This window comes from Ailuropoda melanoleuca, chromosome X, assembly GCF_002007445.2.
Source record: "Ailuropoda melanoleuca isolate Jingjing chromosome X, ASM200744v2, whole genome shotgun sequence".
Taxonomy (NCBI): Eukaryota; Metazoa; Chordata; class Mammalia; order Carnivora; family Ursidae; genus Ailuropoda; species Ailuropoda melanoleuca.
In genome coordinates this window covers 58,818,174-58,836,410 of record NC_048238.1, presented here as the reverse complement: position 1 = coordinate 58,836,410, position 18,237 = coordinate 58,818,174, and the positions used below count along the sequence as shown (strand labels likewise).

General features: G+C 32.5%; 1 protein-coding gene across 5 annotated transcripts in view; it reads left to right on the top strand.

Annotated features, from left to right (window-relative positions):
- Positions 1-18,237, top strand: part of BRWD3 (bromodomain and WD repeat domain containing 3) — a 217,047-nt gene that overhangs the window by 2,483 nt on the left and 196,327 nt on the right. For all 5 annotated transcript variants that reach the window (XR_004622282.1, XM_002928622.4, XM_034648786.1 and 2 more), the window contains exons 5-6: positions 9,642-9,792; positions 11,731-11,829. Coding sequence is in view for 4 of the 5 variants with exons in the window: in XM_002928622.4 (XP_002928668.2) it covers positions 9,642-9,792; positions 11,731-11,829 (250 nt within the window). In the remaining variant the exon portion in view is untranslated. The remainder of the gene's footprint in view (positions 1-9,641; positions 9,793-11,730; positions 11,830-18,237) is intronic.

Genomic DNA, 18,237 nt, shown 5'->3' with positions numbered 1-18,237 from the left:
GAAAAACTGCATGTATTATCATTGTATTTAAGTAGTCAGACTTTTTGTTGGACTGAAGTCCTGCCAAAAAGGGGGCAAAACAGTGCCTACCAATAACTAAACACTTTTTAACTAACTAATGTGGTTTTGAAGATAGAGTTTTATACTGAGATGTATTGAAGATGTTTTCATTTACATATGTCTCTAAACAGACCATTTTAAGCAAATAGCAAAAGGAAACTTAGAAAGCTTTTTTTAAAGAAAAGCTTTTTAAAAATTACTTGGCAGTGATAAAAAGCAAATGGACATCAAAATAATTAAAAACAGTCTACTCACCACAAATACACATAAAAACAAAGCAAAACCCCCCCCAAATCCAGTTTACTAGACTTCCTTTTCTTATATAATAGAGGCATATTTTTACATAATGTTAATCAATGTCCATTTTAAGCTCTATATTTTCTTAACACTTTCACGTATAATTATCTTTTTTGAATAGACATTGTCATTTCAATGGTAAGAAAAGATTCAGTTACATTTAAGTTGGCTATGATTTGAACTCAACATTCAGTTGAACATTTAGGTTACTTCCAGTTTTTCATTAATATCTTTGCATAGTTAATTAGTGTTTCTTCTTTTTTCCTTTTGTTTTTGGATTTATTTTCCTGGGCTATATTTCTAAAGTGGAGTTATCAGGTCGAAGGGTCTCATCGGTTTTATAGCTTTTCTTATATATTATTGCTTTTATATATATAAATTATTTTTATATGTATATATATATATATATAAATTACTCTTCAGAAGAAGATAGTACTAATTTATGATGTTACCATCTAGGTACTTAGAGTGAGTTTTTAAATACTTTTTAAAGTGGCTTTAATAGGTGAAATAGCCTCTAGTTGATTTAATTAGCTCTTTTTTCATGATTAGTGAGGCTTAAATTTTAATGTTATTTTTTAAATTGTTGTTAATCTATTTGTATGTCTCTACATATGCCTGATTTTCACATTTATCTTTTAAATTTATTGTTTTTTTTAAATATTTCCTTACACATTTTTATTTTTATATACAGAATTTCATCTATTGTTTGAACATTGTCTATAGTGTATATAGTGCATCTTTTTTGTTTTTAATTTAATTTTCATATTGTACAGAGGTTTTTATTTTTCTGGGATCCAGTGTTTCTAGGAATATTGTATTTTGATAATATGGACCTATTTTAAGTCAAATATCTGTTCTCTACTTATAGATTTCTTTGTAAGGGAAGATGGGCTAGGGCTAAGTGAGAATTTGAACAGAAGGAAAAGAAGTATAGTGGCTGAGAACTGAATGTGCTGTGTTAGATTGATTGGTGGACGTATCAGTTGTATATTTGCTTAAAATTATTTCACATTGACCTTTGATTTTGTGTGGCTTCATTGTGGGAGAGATGGGTTTTTTTTTCCCTTAGTGTAGGTATTTTTTTAAATGCTGTTAGAACAATGGATTTATACAGTGTGATCTTTGATTTAGCTAGATGTTTCAGGTTGAAGTTTAGGGCAAGTATAAATAGTAAAACCTTATATGTATTTACAGTATTTATAAGTAGTATAATCCTGTATGTTAAATTATATAGCAGCACTTCAAACCGAAGGTATACTCGGGTATGAGAAAGGAAAGAATACAATGCATGATGAAGAGGTAAAGGATTATAAACAAGGATATCAAAATACTGAATTAAGATTGCATTGCCATGTATGCTATGTCTATGAAACAAAACTCCTGCCTTTCTGTCTGTATGTGTACTTTCACTTAAATTGTATGTGCTGCTTAACTTGATTTATCCAGAATAATATTAAGATAATAAGTTGGATTTCTTCAACACTTCATTTCTGTTACTATTATGCATTCTAGAAATACCTCTTTTTTCTTTCTTAAATCTGATTTAGTGTTTTACTTATAATTTGGAACAAAAGGAAAGGTGGTATTTTGTTAAAGCTATTAGTAGGCAAGTATTGACGTATTCAGATCTGAAGTGTCTTTTAAAATAAGAGCCTGTACATGAAATGTTTGTCAGTTTATGTTGAACTGTAAGGTTTTTGAATATGACATTCAAAATAAAGCATTCTAAATTAACTTTCAGAATTTTAAGTAATGATACAGGGAGAAATTTGAAGTCATGGTGAGTGTTTTTGAAGTTTGATCTGGATATTTTTCATTTCTGCTTGACTCTTATTTACAACGTAATAGAATTAGATTTGCTTCTTACAATTCATCTTATGGTAGATAATTTAAATAATTACAGATGTCTGTTCATTTGTGGTGACCCTGTTGAATTGTTGGCTATTTTATTGCTTCCTCCTTGGTGCTTTATTGGGAACTACAAACATAGTAATGAGGGGTATATGTGTATGTGTGTGTTTAAATGAAGTTTTTGTTAACATACAAATTTTATATATTGAAATTGTGACTTCGAAACTTTTTTTAAAGGCATGTTTTAATATTTTTTAATGATTTTAAGGGGACTTGTATCATAAGACTGAGCCAAAGGCATAACTATCTTTAGGTATGGTCTATATTTTTACATTTATTCAGGATTTTTCATGTATAGAATTGAAAGCCCTAATTAGTGTTTTCATTTAGAGTAACATGGATTGTATTACCTTCATTTTATATTCAAAAGACTTGAAGCAATTTTATGCTATTGAAAAGTTTATCAAGATTGTATCTCAGTTACTATCTTAAAAAAATTTATACATCTATGATGATATATATCGTTACAAGAACTTACATCTGCTTATAATAATTGCAAGTTTAAAAGTGCTTTCACATTATCTCATTTGATGCTCACCAAGTACTTTAAAATACTGTATTTGAATTCCAGAAATACCTGTATTTTTTCTTACCTTACCCAGCTCTTGTTCTCTAATTATTAGTAATAGCTTAAATTGTCTATTAGAACAGTAGAATGATTTTTGAGTGCTGGTGGCATAGTTATTGCATCTCTAAGTGTGGAAGTAGTTTAAGTGTGGGTGATTTATTAACTGCTATGTGGATACACAGCCATAGTTAGGAAGAACAGAATGCATCATGGGAAACCAAAAGGCTTGTGCTGCTCAATCCCGGTGTGAATATAATGCTAACTGATAGGTCCAATGGTAGAGAGCAGTCAATGTCTGGAAACTAGTATTCCTCACTTTTGATTTGTTTGAGCCACATGTACACTTTTGCTTTCTGTAATATGTTGGTTTTAGCTATTTGTCTGGATTGATCATTGTCTTTTTTTCACACTTTGGCTATAAGAACATACTTTCAATGATTAAAATCCTTTTGGAGATTTATCATTAGTTCTAGAAAACTGGTATCTCAATACAAATGAGATGACATCAAGAAAGTAAAGAGAGCTGTTGTTACAGAGTAAGAATTAGGGTTGGGTGAATGTTCCTTATAAAATTTTGTCCTGAAAGCATCTTTGTCAATTTGAATATTAGTTCGTGTGTTTTTGTTCTTGGTTTACTCATGTTGATTACTGATTGATTAATAAACAGTTTTTTTGGTAGAGAGCAAAAAGTAATTTCAAGTCAATTTAGTGTTTGGGTCAAATTTCAGAGATGCCCTTGTTTGACATTTTTCATAAGGGATTTTGTGAGTGGTAGAAGAGATCATAAGATTTAGTTGGGAAGATAGTCTTGCTGAGTGACCCTGGGCAAGTTACTCAACCTCTCAGGGGTTCAGTTTCCTCATATATAAAATAAAACCCCCTATCTATTTTACAAGGTTGTTTTGTGAACCAAATGAGTTAAATATAAAGAATGCATTTTGTTAATTGAAAATGCTGTGCAAATGAATTGGTTACTGCATTTTAAAAATAGGACATAGAGGTTGAATGGAAAATGGATATCTAAAGAACTATGACCCCAGAATTTATATGTTCACAGCTAGCTATAGCTATATGTACACCACCTCATTTTCCTAATATTTTTATAAGGTGAGGGGCATATAAAACAGTACCATTGGAAAAAGTATTTAAAAAGTGTTAGAATTGAACCAAAATGAGTGCTTTGAAGTGCATCTCTATTAACTCAAACAAGAAATGATTTTTATGTCAAAATATGCTTAGTGTTATTTGCATTTTTATTAATTAAAGAAAAGTACCTTAGTATGATACTGGTGTAGTATTCACTGTTTTTTAAGAAGTGGGAGATAGGTCTTTTTGATGTGTCTTTGCAGGGATCCTCAACCCTTCTGAGTGATCTTTTCTTATCCTGAACTTATTTTCTATACATTATTGATGAGTAATTTCTTGTATTTTAAATTGCCTTGTTGAAGATGTTTTCTCATGCCCTTTAATATCTACCATAGTGCTTTATAGTAATCTGGCTCTCAGTTATTGTTTGTGTAATTTTCTTAGCTTTTTTTTAGGAGTATTTCATGATATATATTTCTTAGGCTTATTTAATATGCTAGCTGGAACTAAGTTCGTTTATTGGACCTTTCTCTACTGAGAAACTTCCAGCATGTGGGTGGGTCCCTTGTCCTTGTCCTGATACTATCTGCCCTCAAGATTATAGTACTTTTGGTGCTTGGTTACGGTACTGTAACCCATAGAATATTTGAGCCTAGGTGGGTTGCTCTTGGCTGTCTCATTCCTGAGAAAATCTTAAAACTAATAGAAAAAGAAATGCTGTGAACAATGATAAACATTTTCAAAGAAAAGTGATAGGAAATCTTAACACTTTGTAGCCCATTGTACAAATCAGTGTATTATTACAGTAGAAAAGCCTACCTGTTTTAAACACTTTATTATATAATATTGGATTATTGCAGACATTTATATTTTACTGAAAGGTATCAAGAAGAAAATATTAGTTTTTTGTGTTTTCTTCTAGTCTTATTTGTTTGTATATGTATTTTTTTCCCATCAAAATCAGATGATACTCTGAGTTTTTTATTACTTTCTTTTAACTTAACGTTATGGAGAAGAAGCTTAAACATTGAGGGATATTATGTGTTAGTCACTGTGCAAAGTACGTTTACTGGGTAGGGGTACCTTTCTATTTGCCTGGAATGCCTTCCCTTCCTTTTATCTGTCATGTGAATTTTCACTTAGCCTTCAAGTATGAAATTAGACATGAACCCCACCCCTAGGCTGAAGTAGGTACTGTGTTTCTTTGCTTCTCTGAGCTCTTTGTACTACCTCTAGGTACTTGTACTTTGATTTGTTTTATTTACAGGTTTGTTTTATTTACTAGTTTGTTTCCCCCACTGGGACCGTGGGTTCTCTTAGGGCAGCAGTTTAATTGTCTTCCCCACTCATCTCTATACATTAAATGTCTGAATGAAATGCATGAGTGAATGATTTTGTTTTTGTTTTACAAATCATATAAGGTAGTTATCATTACTCCCTGTTTTACAGATGCAGAAGGTTAGGCTCTCAGACTGAGTAGCTTTGAAGGTCACAGAAGTAGGAACTGAGGATGGTGGAAAAATTAAAATCTAAGTCCTTTCTGCTATATCACACTGCCAGAAGGAGTAACAGCTAGTAAATTTTAGAACCTGAATAATCCAGGCTTCCAGACTTCAAAGTACCATGCATATCTCTATAGTATACTTATATTGATGTATTTAAAGCCTTGCTGTATTTTTCAAAATCTATTTTGTTTCTGTCCCTAAATATTAAAAAAAAAATCACGTGACTAATTTTTATATGTTCTTCTCCCCCCATCCTTCCCACATCAAAAAAATTAAAATCTCAGATAAGATGTTATATTTCACTTACCTGTGTAGTCATGACCTTAGAAAACGAAACACAGGAAAAATTATCACTTTTATTCGTTTTTTGGAGTTATCCTATAATTTCTAAAAGCCAAAGTAAAAATGTCATTATTGCTATCTGAGAATTAGTATTTCAAATGTAGTGCTTGGTATGGGCCCGGCACCCTGAAGTTAGGTACCTTTTGCATTTTATTCAATTCTCAGCTGGATTCCTTTTAACTAATTATGATGAGTAGGATCATTTCTGTGAACTCTCTGTTCTTCTCACTTGTCATAATAATTCTGAAGTTTAGTAATTCACTTGTTGGATTTCCTCTGTAGGTCAGCCAGTCTTCCTATCAAGAAGGTTTATAATCTAAGCTTCATTTAATTTCTTTCAGTTTATTTGAATTTATAGTTTTATTTATTTATTTATTTTTTGCAGTCTTTGTGTTAGTTATCTTCATGATTTTTCAGTTGCCTTAATAAGACAGTTATAGGAAGAGCAGTGGACAGGGAAACCCAGATTTCTGTACATTCATTGTGACCATCAGATTTCACTTCTCTGGGTGTTTTTCCTACTGTAAGATGTGAAGTTAGGCTAATAATGTGTAAGGATCCTTCTAAATCAAACATTCTATAATTTAACTCCTTGTAGCTGTTTTACAGAATAATATAGAAGTTTGTATTATACTCTTGAACTTTGTTTTTAGAGAATGCTTTTCTTCTGCAGATATCAAAGTACTTGTTATGTACTTGTTGGCCAGAGAGAAAAATGTGGTTAAATAACTGAAATTAGAATATTTGAGCTTTAATTAAAAAGAATGGGTTATAATATCATGTTACAAATTTCATAGACTATTTTAATACATACTTTTAATGTTACCTGTTATTATATATCACATTTTACTCATATATAATTCTAATATAGAATTTTTTAAAGACTTAAAAAAGTAATTACTGAGGGTAGCTAAGAGTTCTTATGCCAGAAAAGATGACCTTTAAAAAATTTCAACTTTAATCAAAGCAGATGGATTGAAATAAATGTTGAGTACCACTTATAAGTCCTGAAATTTGATTTAGAAAAAACTATTATTGCAAGAACTGAGCTGATACAGTCTGGAAGCCTGTTGATACTGTTTAAAGGAGACACTAGCATGTTCAACTCAAATGTATTGTTATTGCTGTTGTGTTGATAGAATATGTTTACTACTGTTTCATAATCAAATTTTTATTGATTTTAGATGAACGGACTTGTTGAATGGGACCACTTAGAAATTAAGCAGTTTCCAATTGTATAGAGTGGAATTCAAACTTGTAAAATTTATTTTATAGCTTACAATAAAAATCTTCAAGGGGGAGAACTTGGGTATAGATAAGCCTTGTTTTGGTGGCTTAATTAATGACTCTGTATTTTAAAATTATCAATGAGGAATTGATAAAAAGATTTATGTGATTGGCTGAAAATCAAACATCATTGTTTCTATAAAATGAAGTAGCCAGGTGACTTAAGGTGTCAGTTTAGGAAATAGTTCTGACAGATTTTCTGTAAGGGGGTGATTCTAAAAATTCATATTAGAGAATTATTTTCTGGAATATATGTGGCTAGATATATTGCAATTTCTAGGCAGGTGAGTAACTCTTGAGATGGTTATGGGATGAAAAAAAAAGAAAATTGATCAAAAAGAAAATGCCAGTTAAGGAGGGTACTTGTAATGAGCATTGTGTGTGATATGCAACTGATGAATCACCAAATTCTACCCTGAAACTAATACACTATATGTTAACTAACTTAAATTTAATTTAAAGAAATAAACCAACCCCCCCAACCCAAACAAACAAGCAGAAGAGAAAATGCCAGTAAAGACATGAACTACTATCCTATGTAAAGCCTTCATATAGTGTTTACTTGATAAAAAACTAATGGCTGATAATGGAAGTAGAGTATATCTGAGACAGTGTTGGTGGGGAAAAAAGGCATAAGCTATTATAGATGTTCATATGCAGTATATTAAAGCTTTTTTCTTTGAGGTACATATTTTTCTGGGGTACTAAGTATACTTTCCTGTAGGCATATTTAGGAAATGTTTTAATGTGGAGGGAATGAATTACAAACTAGGATTTAAGGATATCATTGTAGATAATACATTAAATTGAATCATCAGCTGCTTTGACTTTAGTGTTACCTGTATGTTTTACTAAGAGGTGGTTCTATGTAGTTACTTGCTTCCAAAACAAAGTAGAGATGTGAGAAATAACTGAAAGAATTTGCTTGATCCTTTGTCCCAATCCAGAAGCTAAACCATGTTGACATAAGTATAAGAAAATCAGGCTTGGTTGCCATTCTTTCTGAGCATCATGACAGTTCCCCAGACCCGTGTATTTTGGTAGATTAAAATTAATTTTTGCTTGGACTTAAAAAAGATAATTGGCAGGGAATAATTTTTAAAAACCACGATAGAATCCCTAATTCACCGAATTCTGAATACATGTTGGATTGTAGTTCTTCAACGTATGTTTTCTTTTTTTTTTTTTTTTAAGATTTTATTTATTTATTTGACAGAGATAGAGACAGCCAGGTAGAGAGGGAACACAAGCAGGGGGAGTGGGAGAGGAAGAAGCAGGCTCATAGCGGAAGAGCCTGATGTGGGGCTCGATCCCATAACGCCGGGATCATGCCCTGAGCCGAAGGCAGACGCTTAACCCCTGTGCCACCCAGGCGCCCCCAACGTATGTTTTCTAAGAAAACAAAAAAGGTACCTTGATAGGAGAATCTAAGATTTTTCCTCTATGAATTCATGTAGTTTTTCCTTTAGATGGACTTTACTTTGGTTTTTTAATGTTCATTGATTCATTGAACGAATACTTACCACGAGCACACATAATTTCTTTTTTCATGGTGATCATTAGGGATGATTTACAAAATTATTCTTTTATGTTGTGTTGTTCTTGACCTGGTGATAATATATTGATGTGAGGTCCTATATATACATACACACACACACAGTAAATATTGGTGGATATTATGGTGTATATATAGTAGATATTATATATATATATTTACATTTTTATTTATATTTATTTTTCATTCTTTCTCTCTCTCCCTTTATGTCAAGATGAGAATGTAGATTTTTTTAATCTAAGGATTTTTAATAGTCTGGTTTTCTGTTTGCTCCTTTAATAATTAGGTATTTATGATACACATCAGGGACTTGAACATTAGCTTTGATAAAAAATGAACAGTTTTGTTGTTTAATTTTCTTACCCCTGTATACATATGTTTACCATCTTCAGAACTTTGCTTGTGTGTTTTAAAAATGAATTAATGTTGTGATGAATTTTGAGTACATAGCTTGGTTTTTTAGAGCATAGTATTTATAAAAACATTAATTGAATACTGTTTTGGAAACCAGTTAACTTTTTTTAAGGCAAAACAGTTCTGCTTTATTAAGCAAATTTGTCCTGTTAATCCTAAAGGGATTTAGGTGAGAGTTTGATGCAAGTAATACCTTTTGTTTATATTCTTATCATTTATATAGAATCTAGATTCTCTGACTCTTGATCAGTTCATCACTACTGAATAAATCAAGTACTAGTAGAGTTTACCCGTTGTCTTTGTACTTTAATTTTAGGCATGCGCACTTTTGCTGTTTTGCAACACTTATTTCATAAGATTAACAGCTAAGCAAATGATTTAATCAAGGCATGTAAAAGTAAGTTTGAGTGCCATGTCATTTAAATGTTATTTAGATGTACTTAATTTTTGTAGCTGTTTCTTTAATTTGGTTAAAGTATTAAATATTTAAAATGTTATTTTCTTGATCCTGTATATAAAAATTACAGTTTGTTCCATGATGGAATAGTTTGGTAATGGAGTAAATTATGTTTTTAAACCAAATTGGTTTTCCTGTTTTATTTATGCTTTTTAGGTGGCAGCCAATGCACACATTCCTCCAGACTACCTCCTTAAAATTTGTGAGCGGATTGGTCCCTTACTAGATAAGGAGATCCCTCAGAGTGTTCCTGGGGTACAGACATTACTAGGTGTTGGTCGGCAGTCTCTGTTACGGGATGCTAAAGGTAAGATTTTAACAGTTTTCACAAGAAGAAGTGGAGAACAGCATATTTTTATGTTAAGTAAATGTTCCCATGCTTTCCTAAATACTAATTTTCTTCTAGTTTTTTTTTTTTATTTTGCCAATCTTATTTTCTTAGTGTACAAGTAAATTTTTAGAGGCCTAAAAGAAGCCCTCTGCTGTAAAACAGTGAATACAGTAGAGGTAAAGAATATAAAATCTTCTTGTAATCCTGTGGAATAGAGCTCTTAAAAGATCATTGCTCTGATTAAAGTACAGTATGAATGCTTTATTTTTTTTATTTTTTATTTTTTCTTTTTATTATTTATTTTTATTTTTTTTTAAAGATTTTATTTATTTATTTGACGGAGATAGACACAGCCAGTGAGGGAGGGAACACAAGCAGGGGGAGTGGGAGAGGAAGAAGCAGGCTCATAGCAGAGGAGCCTGATGTGGGGCTTGATCCCATAACGCCGGGATCACGCCCTGAGCTGAAGGCAGAAGCTTAACCTCTGTGCCACCCAGGCGCCCCAGTATGAATGCTTTAAAGTCTTTCATTATGTTTTTAATATTTTTAAGTATTTCAAGTCTTTATATCATCCTAATCACATTGTATATTTTATAACAGGTAAATGAAAAATGATATGTAAACATTTATATATGATATGTAAAAATTTTTATAATTGAAAATATTAAAAAAATATATCAACCTGTTAGTGACTGTTCAGTAACAGTTTTTGTACTCCACTGTTTTTCAGTCTTTTAAAGATTTTCCCCAAAGTTTTTCATGGAATGAAAAATATATGTAAAATATATATATAAATGTATTGTAGATATGTAAAATATATAAAATATGTATGTAAATATATGTAAAATACGTAAAGTAGTATTTTATGAACATCAGATGTGGAATTAGGCATTAAGGATGCCTATTAGTATAATAAATACTTCAGGTCTAGCAACTAATTTGTTTTATTAGCATCATGTTTTTTTAAAAAAATACCAGTTTTAAACATCTCATTTTATAATATAAAGAAATTCTTCAAATCAATTAATTTGGAAGTTTTCAAGAGAGCAGTAGAGGGGTGCCTGGGTGGCTCAGTTAGTTAAGTGTCCATCTCTTGACTTTAGCTCATGTCGTGATCTCAGGGTTGTGAGATTGAGCCCCGTGTTGGGCTCTATGCTTGGCGTGGAGCCTGCTTGGGATTCTCTCTGTCCCTTTCCCTCTGCCCTTCCCTGCCTCAAAAAAAAAAAAAAAAAAAAAAATAAAATAAAATAAAGAGTAGTGCAATATTTTTGTATCACAGTTGAATTATTAGGAATATTTCACATTTACTTGAGTTTTTTGACATAAACATAAAGACAAAAAACATAGCTATTTATAGTCATTTATCATCTGATATGCAATATTTTTACCTGTTATGACACAATTGGCAGGCACTCTATAACTGACCATGAACCAAGTATAAATGTTTCTGAATTTTACTTGTGCTGTAGTCGTAACCTTGCTTATATAGTTTTATGTAAGTAGAATTATATAAGCCTAAAGATCAAGAAGGTCCAATATAAAATTAAAACCTTATTAATCCATGACATATTTACGTATGATTTAAATACATGCATATTAAAGGTTTAGTTCTAGATTAGCACAGAAATAAAATATCCTGGTGTTATATTAAAATGTTGCTTAAACATTCATATAGTTTATAACATGTTTAAAAATACGCACGTTATTTTTTATTGTGGTATTAATAGTTAAAAATATATTCCAACAAAAGACATTGAAAGCAGACATTTACCTCTGAGGTACAATTTAAAAAAAACAGTTCTATTTCTGTCTTTCTTTTTTTTTAATTATGATGTGTTAGTCACCATACAGTACATCTTTAGTTTTTGATGTAGTATTCCATTTCTTGACTAACTTTTGAATCTTTTTGAATAGACTGTAAGAGTACACTATGGAATGGGTCTGCTTTTGCAGCTCTACATAGAGGCAGACCTCCAGAACTACCTGTAAATTATGTGAAACCTCCAAATGTGGGTGAGTAATGTTCATGTGAACTATGAACATAGTCTTGACTTGCTTCTTCCTGAACTTGCTATATGGCCAAAAATGGGTACCAGAATTAAATTTGAAGTATAAACAAGCTGCTTACATTCTTGAGGGGTTTCATGGTTGGTTCAACTTTTTTAAAAGCATATTTATTTAATGTAATTATAGTTTTCTGATCTTGTTTTCTTTATTTTCTTTCTTTCTTTCTTTCTTTCTTTCTTTCTTTCTTTCTTTCTTTCTTTTCTTTCTTCTTAGCAGAAGCATTTCCTTTTTTTATATACTATACGTGTTTTTAACCATATGGTTCTGTGTTTACACATCTATGTGCTGAGCTTAAAGATTTTACAAGGAACTATGTAAAGATAACTTTCAGAACAAAACAAAATACATTCTGCTTATATCTGTTTGCTAAACATAATGATGTGATAAATTTTATATGTCTTCATTTAAACAAAATCACTCTTCCCCTTTTTAAAGTTTACTGAAATTTGCATGTTCCATTCAGATTATTCCTGGGGTGTCTCTGGCCAGACCATTATGGAGAAATACTACTAGTGGTTTCCAAGGAGACCTAGGTACAAAACCATTTGTAGTAAAATTTAACTCTTAAAAATAATGTATAAACAGCTAAATGAGTAATTGCCACTCTGCTTCCCTATTTTCTTACTCTTCTAAAAAAAAATTATTTTATATAGTGCCTAGGGCCTAGAGAATATTCCTTAAATTCAAATTGAAAGATAAAAATACTTTTTAAAAGGAATACTATTTTATATAATAAGCTTATAGAAGTTATTTACCCCAAGAGGGGTAAAAATTTAGGCTAGAAATAATTTCAAAAGTTATTTAGACAAAATTACTGATAAAGATTCATAAGGGTTATTGAAGTAAATTAGATACTTCGGTACACATTACTAACAATACTCTTCCATAGCCTGGATGTTACTGGGTGAAGAAGACTACTAATTTGGGTCTAATTGGACATGACATTTCTAACATTTTTTTTCATTTTCAGGGGTGCTTTCTTTACCCTTTAGAATTTTCCAGTATTCACTTTTTCCCTAAAGCTTTATTCATAATTAACTTATTGACTTAAATTAAGATGGCTCTTATTATTCATTCATTTATGTTCAAAAGATACAAAATTTTTAACCACATTATCAACATTATTTGTAATGCTTTATACTTCTTTTAGTGGTCACATGTAAAGTGCTGAAGAGGAGCATTTAGAGTATTAGGTTTTCCATCTTTCTTTAGTCTTTCTTCCCTTCTTTTTTAAAACTATTTTAGCTATATGTATTCAAACTTCTATCGGTTTTGTACAATAAACACTTAACATTATGCCTTAGATCACTTTGTTATTTTCATAGTAATTGCTCAGGAATTTTAGTGTTCCTGGCATTGATGCTTTCACATTCTTAATTCTGCCCTGTTATTTGAAGAGGAACTATTACAATAAAGATAATTCAACCATGGTGTATTTTCATGTAGTGTATACTAGTCAAAAATATTTAAGTTTAGGATATTTAGAATTCAGAACCTGGTAAAAACTCAGAGGAGTTGACTAGGAAAGAAGCAAGATGAATAAGAAATCTTTAAAATTTGTGATTTAAGAGTTTTCTCATTAAGGGCTATAGTTTTGCATAGCTACTTTAAAATCAATCAGTTTTATAGTTTCCCAGTGTAAATAAAACTTAATCAGGAAGGTGGAGCACCTGGGTGGCTCAGTCCCTTGAGCATCTGACTCTTGGTTTCAGTTCGGGTTGTGATCTCACGGGTCATGATCTCATGGGTCCTGAGATTGAGCCTCCTGTGGGGCTCTGTGCTCAGCAAGGAGTCTGCTTGAAAGAGTCTCTCCCTCTACCCCTCCCCCAACTCACTTGTGTGTGTTATGTGTGTGTGTGTGTGTGTGTTTGTGCACGCTCTCTCTCTCTCTCTCTCTAATAAATAAATCTTAAAAAAAACTCAAGAAGTAATTTTGAAAGTTTAATCAATGAATCTTAGAACTTTGGCAATACCATTTTAAAAATTATTTATTTATTTACTTATTTATTTATATTTTGAGAGAGAGAGGAGGGGGAGGGGGTTGGAGGGGCAGAAGGCAAGGGAGAGAGAGAATTTTAAGCAGGCTCCATCTCACTACTCTGGGATCATGACCTGAGCCAAAATCAAGAGTTGGACGCATAACTGACTGAGCCACCCAGGCGCCCCAGCAGCACCATTTTTTGGTAGAAGTGTTCCTTGGTCAAGTAAATGTGGGAAACACTGAGTTTAAAAAATTATAGAAAAAAATGAATGCATGTAGGAATGTTCAGAGCCTTTCATATGCTGAATGCATTGTGAATCACCTTATGGGGAATATTTCCTAAATAATTTGACAGTAGAAACCCTTTTCCCAAAATACCTGTAACATTCTGAACATTTCCTAGAAGCAGATTTGAGAAACTAGGTGATAAACCCCTATTTACACCAGAAAAAGCTAAAGTCCAGAGAAGTCCAGTCTATTTTCTACACCATATTTTCTTGGTATAACAGATCTGTACTTATAGAGCACCAAAACTAGAAGATTAGCCATATTACATTTATTTCTTCATTTCTTTATTTAGATTTATTTATTTTTAGAGAGAGAGTGTGCACACGCACGCACGCATGTTTGGGTTGACGGAGGGGCAGAGGGAGAAAGAGGAAGGAGACTCTCCGCTGAGTGGGGACCCTGACATGGGGCCAGAACTTAGGATCCTGAGATCATGACTTGATCCGAAATCAAGAGTTGGATGCTTAAGTGACTGAACCACCCAGGCGCCCCTATTAATTTTTTAAGTCAAATATATTATGGTATAATTCATATAAAATAAAATTTCCCCTTTTTAAGTGTCCAGTGAGTTTTGACAAATGTATACGCTTATATAACTATAGCACAATAAAAATGTAGAACATTTCTGTCACCTCCTGAATTTCCTCATGTCTCACTGTAGTCAATCATCTGCCCCTCCCTGTATTCCTGGAAACCAGGAACCTCTCTGTCCACTCTACTTTTGCCTCACTTACGATTTCATCTAAATGAAATAATAAGCATGTAGTCTTTTGTTTATATCCGATTTTGCTTAGAACCTAGTGCTTTTTTGATTTATGCATGTCATTTCTTCTATCAATAATTTATTCCTTTTTATTTCCAAACAGTAGTTCATTGTATGGATGGATATACCATGATATATTTGATAATTCATTAATTGATGGGCATTTGGGGTGTTTCAGATTTTGGCTATTATAAGTAAAGCTGCTATAAACTTTCTTATGTATGTCTTTGCATGAACATTGGTTTTCATTTCTCTTGGGTAAATAGCTAATGGGATTGTTGGATCATATGGTAAGTATGGGTTTAACTTTTTAAGAAACTGCCAAATTATTTTGAAAGTGGCTATCCCATTTTGTATTCCTACCAGCAATGTATAATTTTATTTTATTTTATTTTATTTTATTTATTTATTTTTTAATGTTTTTTATTACATTATGTTAGTCATCATACTGTGTATCCCTGGTTTCTGATGCAAGGTTTGATGATTCTTTAGTTGCGTATAACACCCAGTGCACCATGCAATATGTGCCCTCCTTACTATCCATCACCAGTCTATCCCATTCCCCCACCCCCCTCCCCCTCTGAAGCCCTCAGTTTGTTTCTCAGAGTCCATAGTCTCCCATGCTTCACTCCCCCTTCTGATTACCCCCCTTTGGGGATCCCTCCTACATTGTTGGTGGGAATGCAGGTTGGTGCAGCCACTCTGGAAAACAGTGTGGAGGTCCCTTAAAGTTAAAAATTGAGCTACCCTATGATCCAGCCATTGCAATACTGGGTATTTACCCCAAAGATACAGATGTAGTGAAGAGAAGGGCCATATGCACCCCAATGTTCATAGCAGCATTATCCACAAGAGCTAAATCATGGAAGGAACCGAGATGCCCTTCAACAGATGACTGGATTAAGAAGTTGTGGTCCATATATACAATGGAATATTACTCAGCTATCAGAACGAATGAGTTCTCAACATTTTCTGCAACATGGACGGCACTGGAGGAGATAATGCTAAGTGAAATAAGTCAAGCAGAGAAAGACAATTATCATATGACTTCTCTCATCTATGGAAGAAAGGGAATGTATAATTTTAGAATTAGCTTCTCAGTTTCTACCAAAAAACAACTAGGATTTTGTTTGGGATTATATTGAATCTGTAGATAATTTGGGGGGAAATTAACATCTTAACAACATGAACCTTACAATTCAGGAACATGGTATAATTTCCCATTTATTTAGGTCATCTATAATTTCTCACAGCAGTATTTTGTAGTTTTCAGTGTACAGGTTTTGCACATCTACTGTGATTTTTTTTCCTGAGGGTTTCATGTTTTTTTTGGTGTTGTTTTAATTTATATATTTTTAATTTTCAAATTTACAGTTGTTTGTTGATAGTAAATAGAAATGGGTTTTGTTTTATTTTTGTATATTAATCTTGCTAAATTCATTGACTGGATCTAATAGCATTTTTTTTTAGATTCTTCGGAATTCTCTACATAGATGATCATGTTATCTTCAAATAAAGACAGGTTTACTTTTCCTTTCTAATCTGGTCTGCCTTATGGTTCTTCGTCTTGCACTACTGAACTGCTAGTGCTTCAGGTATAATGGTGAATTGAAGTGCTGAGACTAGACATCCTTCCCTAGTTCCTGATTTTAGGGGTAAAGCAGGCAGTCTTTCACTATTAAGTATGATTGTAGATGCCGTTATCAGTTTGAGGATGTTCCTTTCTGTTCCTACTTTGCATAGAACTCTTATCGTAAATAGATATGTTCCACTTTTTAATTTTAACCAGTGTAGTTAGATTTATACCAGTTATTTCTTGGGGCTCATTTTAACTGGTATTTTATGTAAAATAGTGCTACCCAATAGAACTTTGTATAATAATGGAGCTGTTCTATTTGGTGCCATCAGAAACAGTAGTCACCAGCCAAATGTGGCTGTTGTATCCAAGGAACTCAATTTTTAATTTTACAGAATTTTTACTAATTTTTTATTATTTTTTTAAGATTTAATTTATTTATTTGAGAGAGAGAGAGCATGAGCACAAGCAGGGGGAGGTTGGGAGAGGGAGAAGCAGGCTCCCTGCTGAGTAGGGAGCCCAATGTGGGGCTTGATCCCAGGACCCCGGGATCATGACCTGAGCCAAAGGCAGAGGCTTAACTAACTGAGCTACCCAGGTGCCCCTAACTAATCTTAAAGTCTATAACCACATATGGCTAATGACTACAATAATGGATAGTGAAGATCCAGAACAATATGAATACAAGGAGGCAGCTTTCTGGAAAGGTACATAATTTAGTAATAATGTATTATCTAATGATTCATTTTACAAATTTAACCTGGAATGTTTTTTACTTTTGTACTTAGAAGCTACCTTTAGCTTTTTCTATTTTGATTTTAGTAACTCACTTCAAAGATCATATGTGCCACTTCTTTCTAATGAGTTTCACAATTGTCTTTGGCCAAAAACAATAAAATTCTGACCTTATCTGGACTTTCCACAATATGGGATTATTTACTAAATGTTCCCATCCTTTGTGCAGTTAATCAACAATGTTATTTAGTAATTTAATGAAATGGGGGTGAGGGAGCATGGCATAGCATGGACTAACTACTGTTATACTTTGCATATATGTGTACCTAAGTTTACCAAGGGTGAATTTCCAAATCCCTGTAGGAAAGAGCAAGGGTGCCTATGATATTTATGTTATTACAAGTCTAAGCTCCAGTCATGCCATTTCATTAGCTGTATGCTTGACTAATCAAATTGGGTTTGCATTATGCCAAAATTAAAGGAAGAAAGTTGAACTAAATTCACAACAATATTAATACCTAATGCCACTCAAAAAAATCCTGGAGCATATGTAATTAATATTTGTAGTATCATTTGAGATCTTGCATTATTATCACTAAATATTGTTGTTTCTTTTTTTTTTTAAAGATTTTATTTATTTATTCGACAGAGATAGAGACAGCCAGCGAGAGAGGGAACACAAGCAGGGGGAGTGGGAGAGGAAGAAGCAGGCTCATAGCAGAGGAGCCTGATGTGGGGCTCGATCCCATAACGCTGGGATCACGCCCTGAGCCGAAGGCAGAAGCTTAACCGCTGTGCCACCCAGGCACCCCAATATTGTTGTTTCTTCATTCCTTTAAAGATTAGTATTTGTTTTGGAAACTTTGTAAGTAGTTGCACTAAAATTTGAAAATAACATTTCACACAGACACAGCTCTGCTCCTGAGCTAGTTTTTCAGTACAGAAGTAATTTCAAAAGTCTGTTTCATGTCCATTTGAAATGAATATTTGAAAGAACTAGTCTTATAGTTA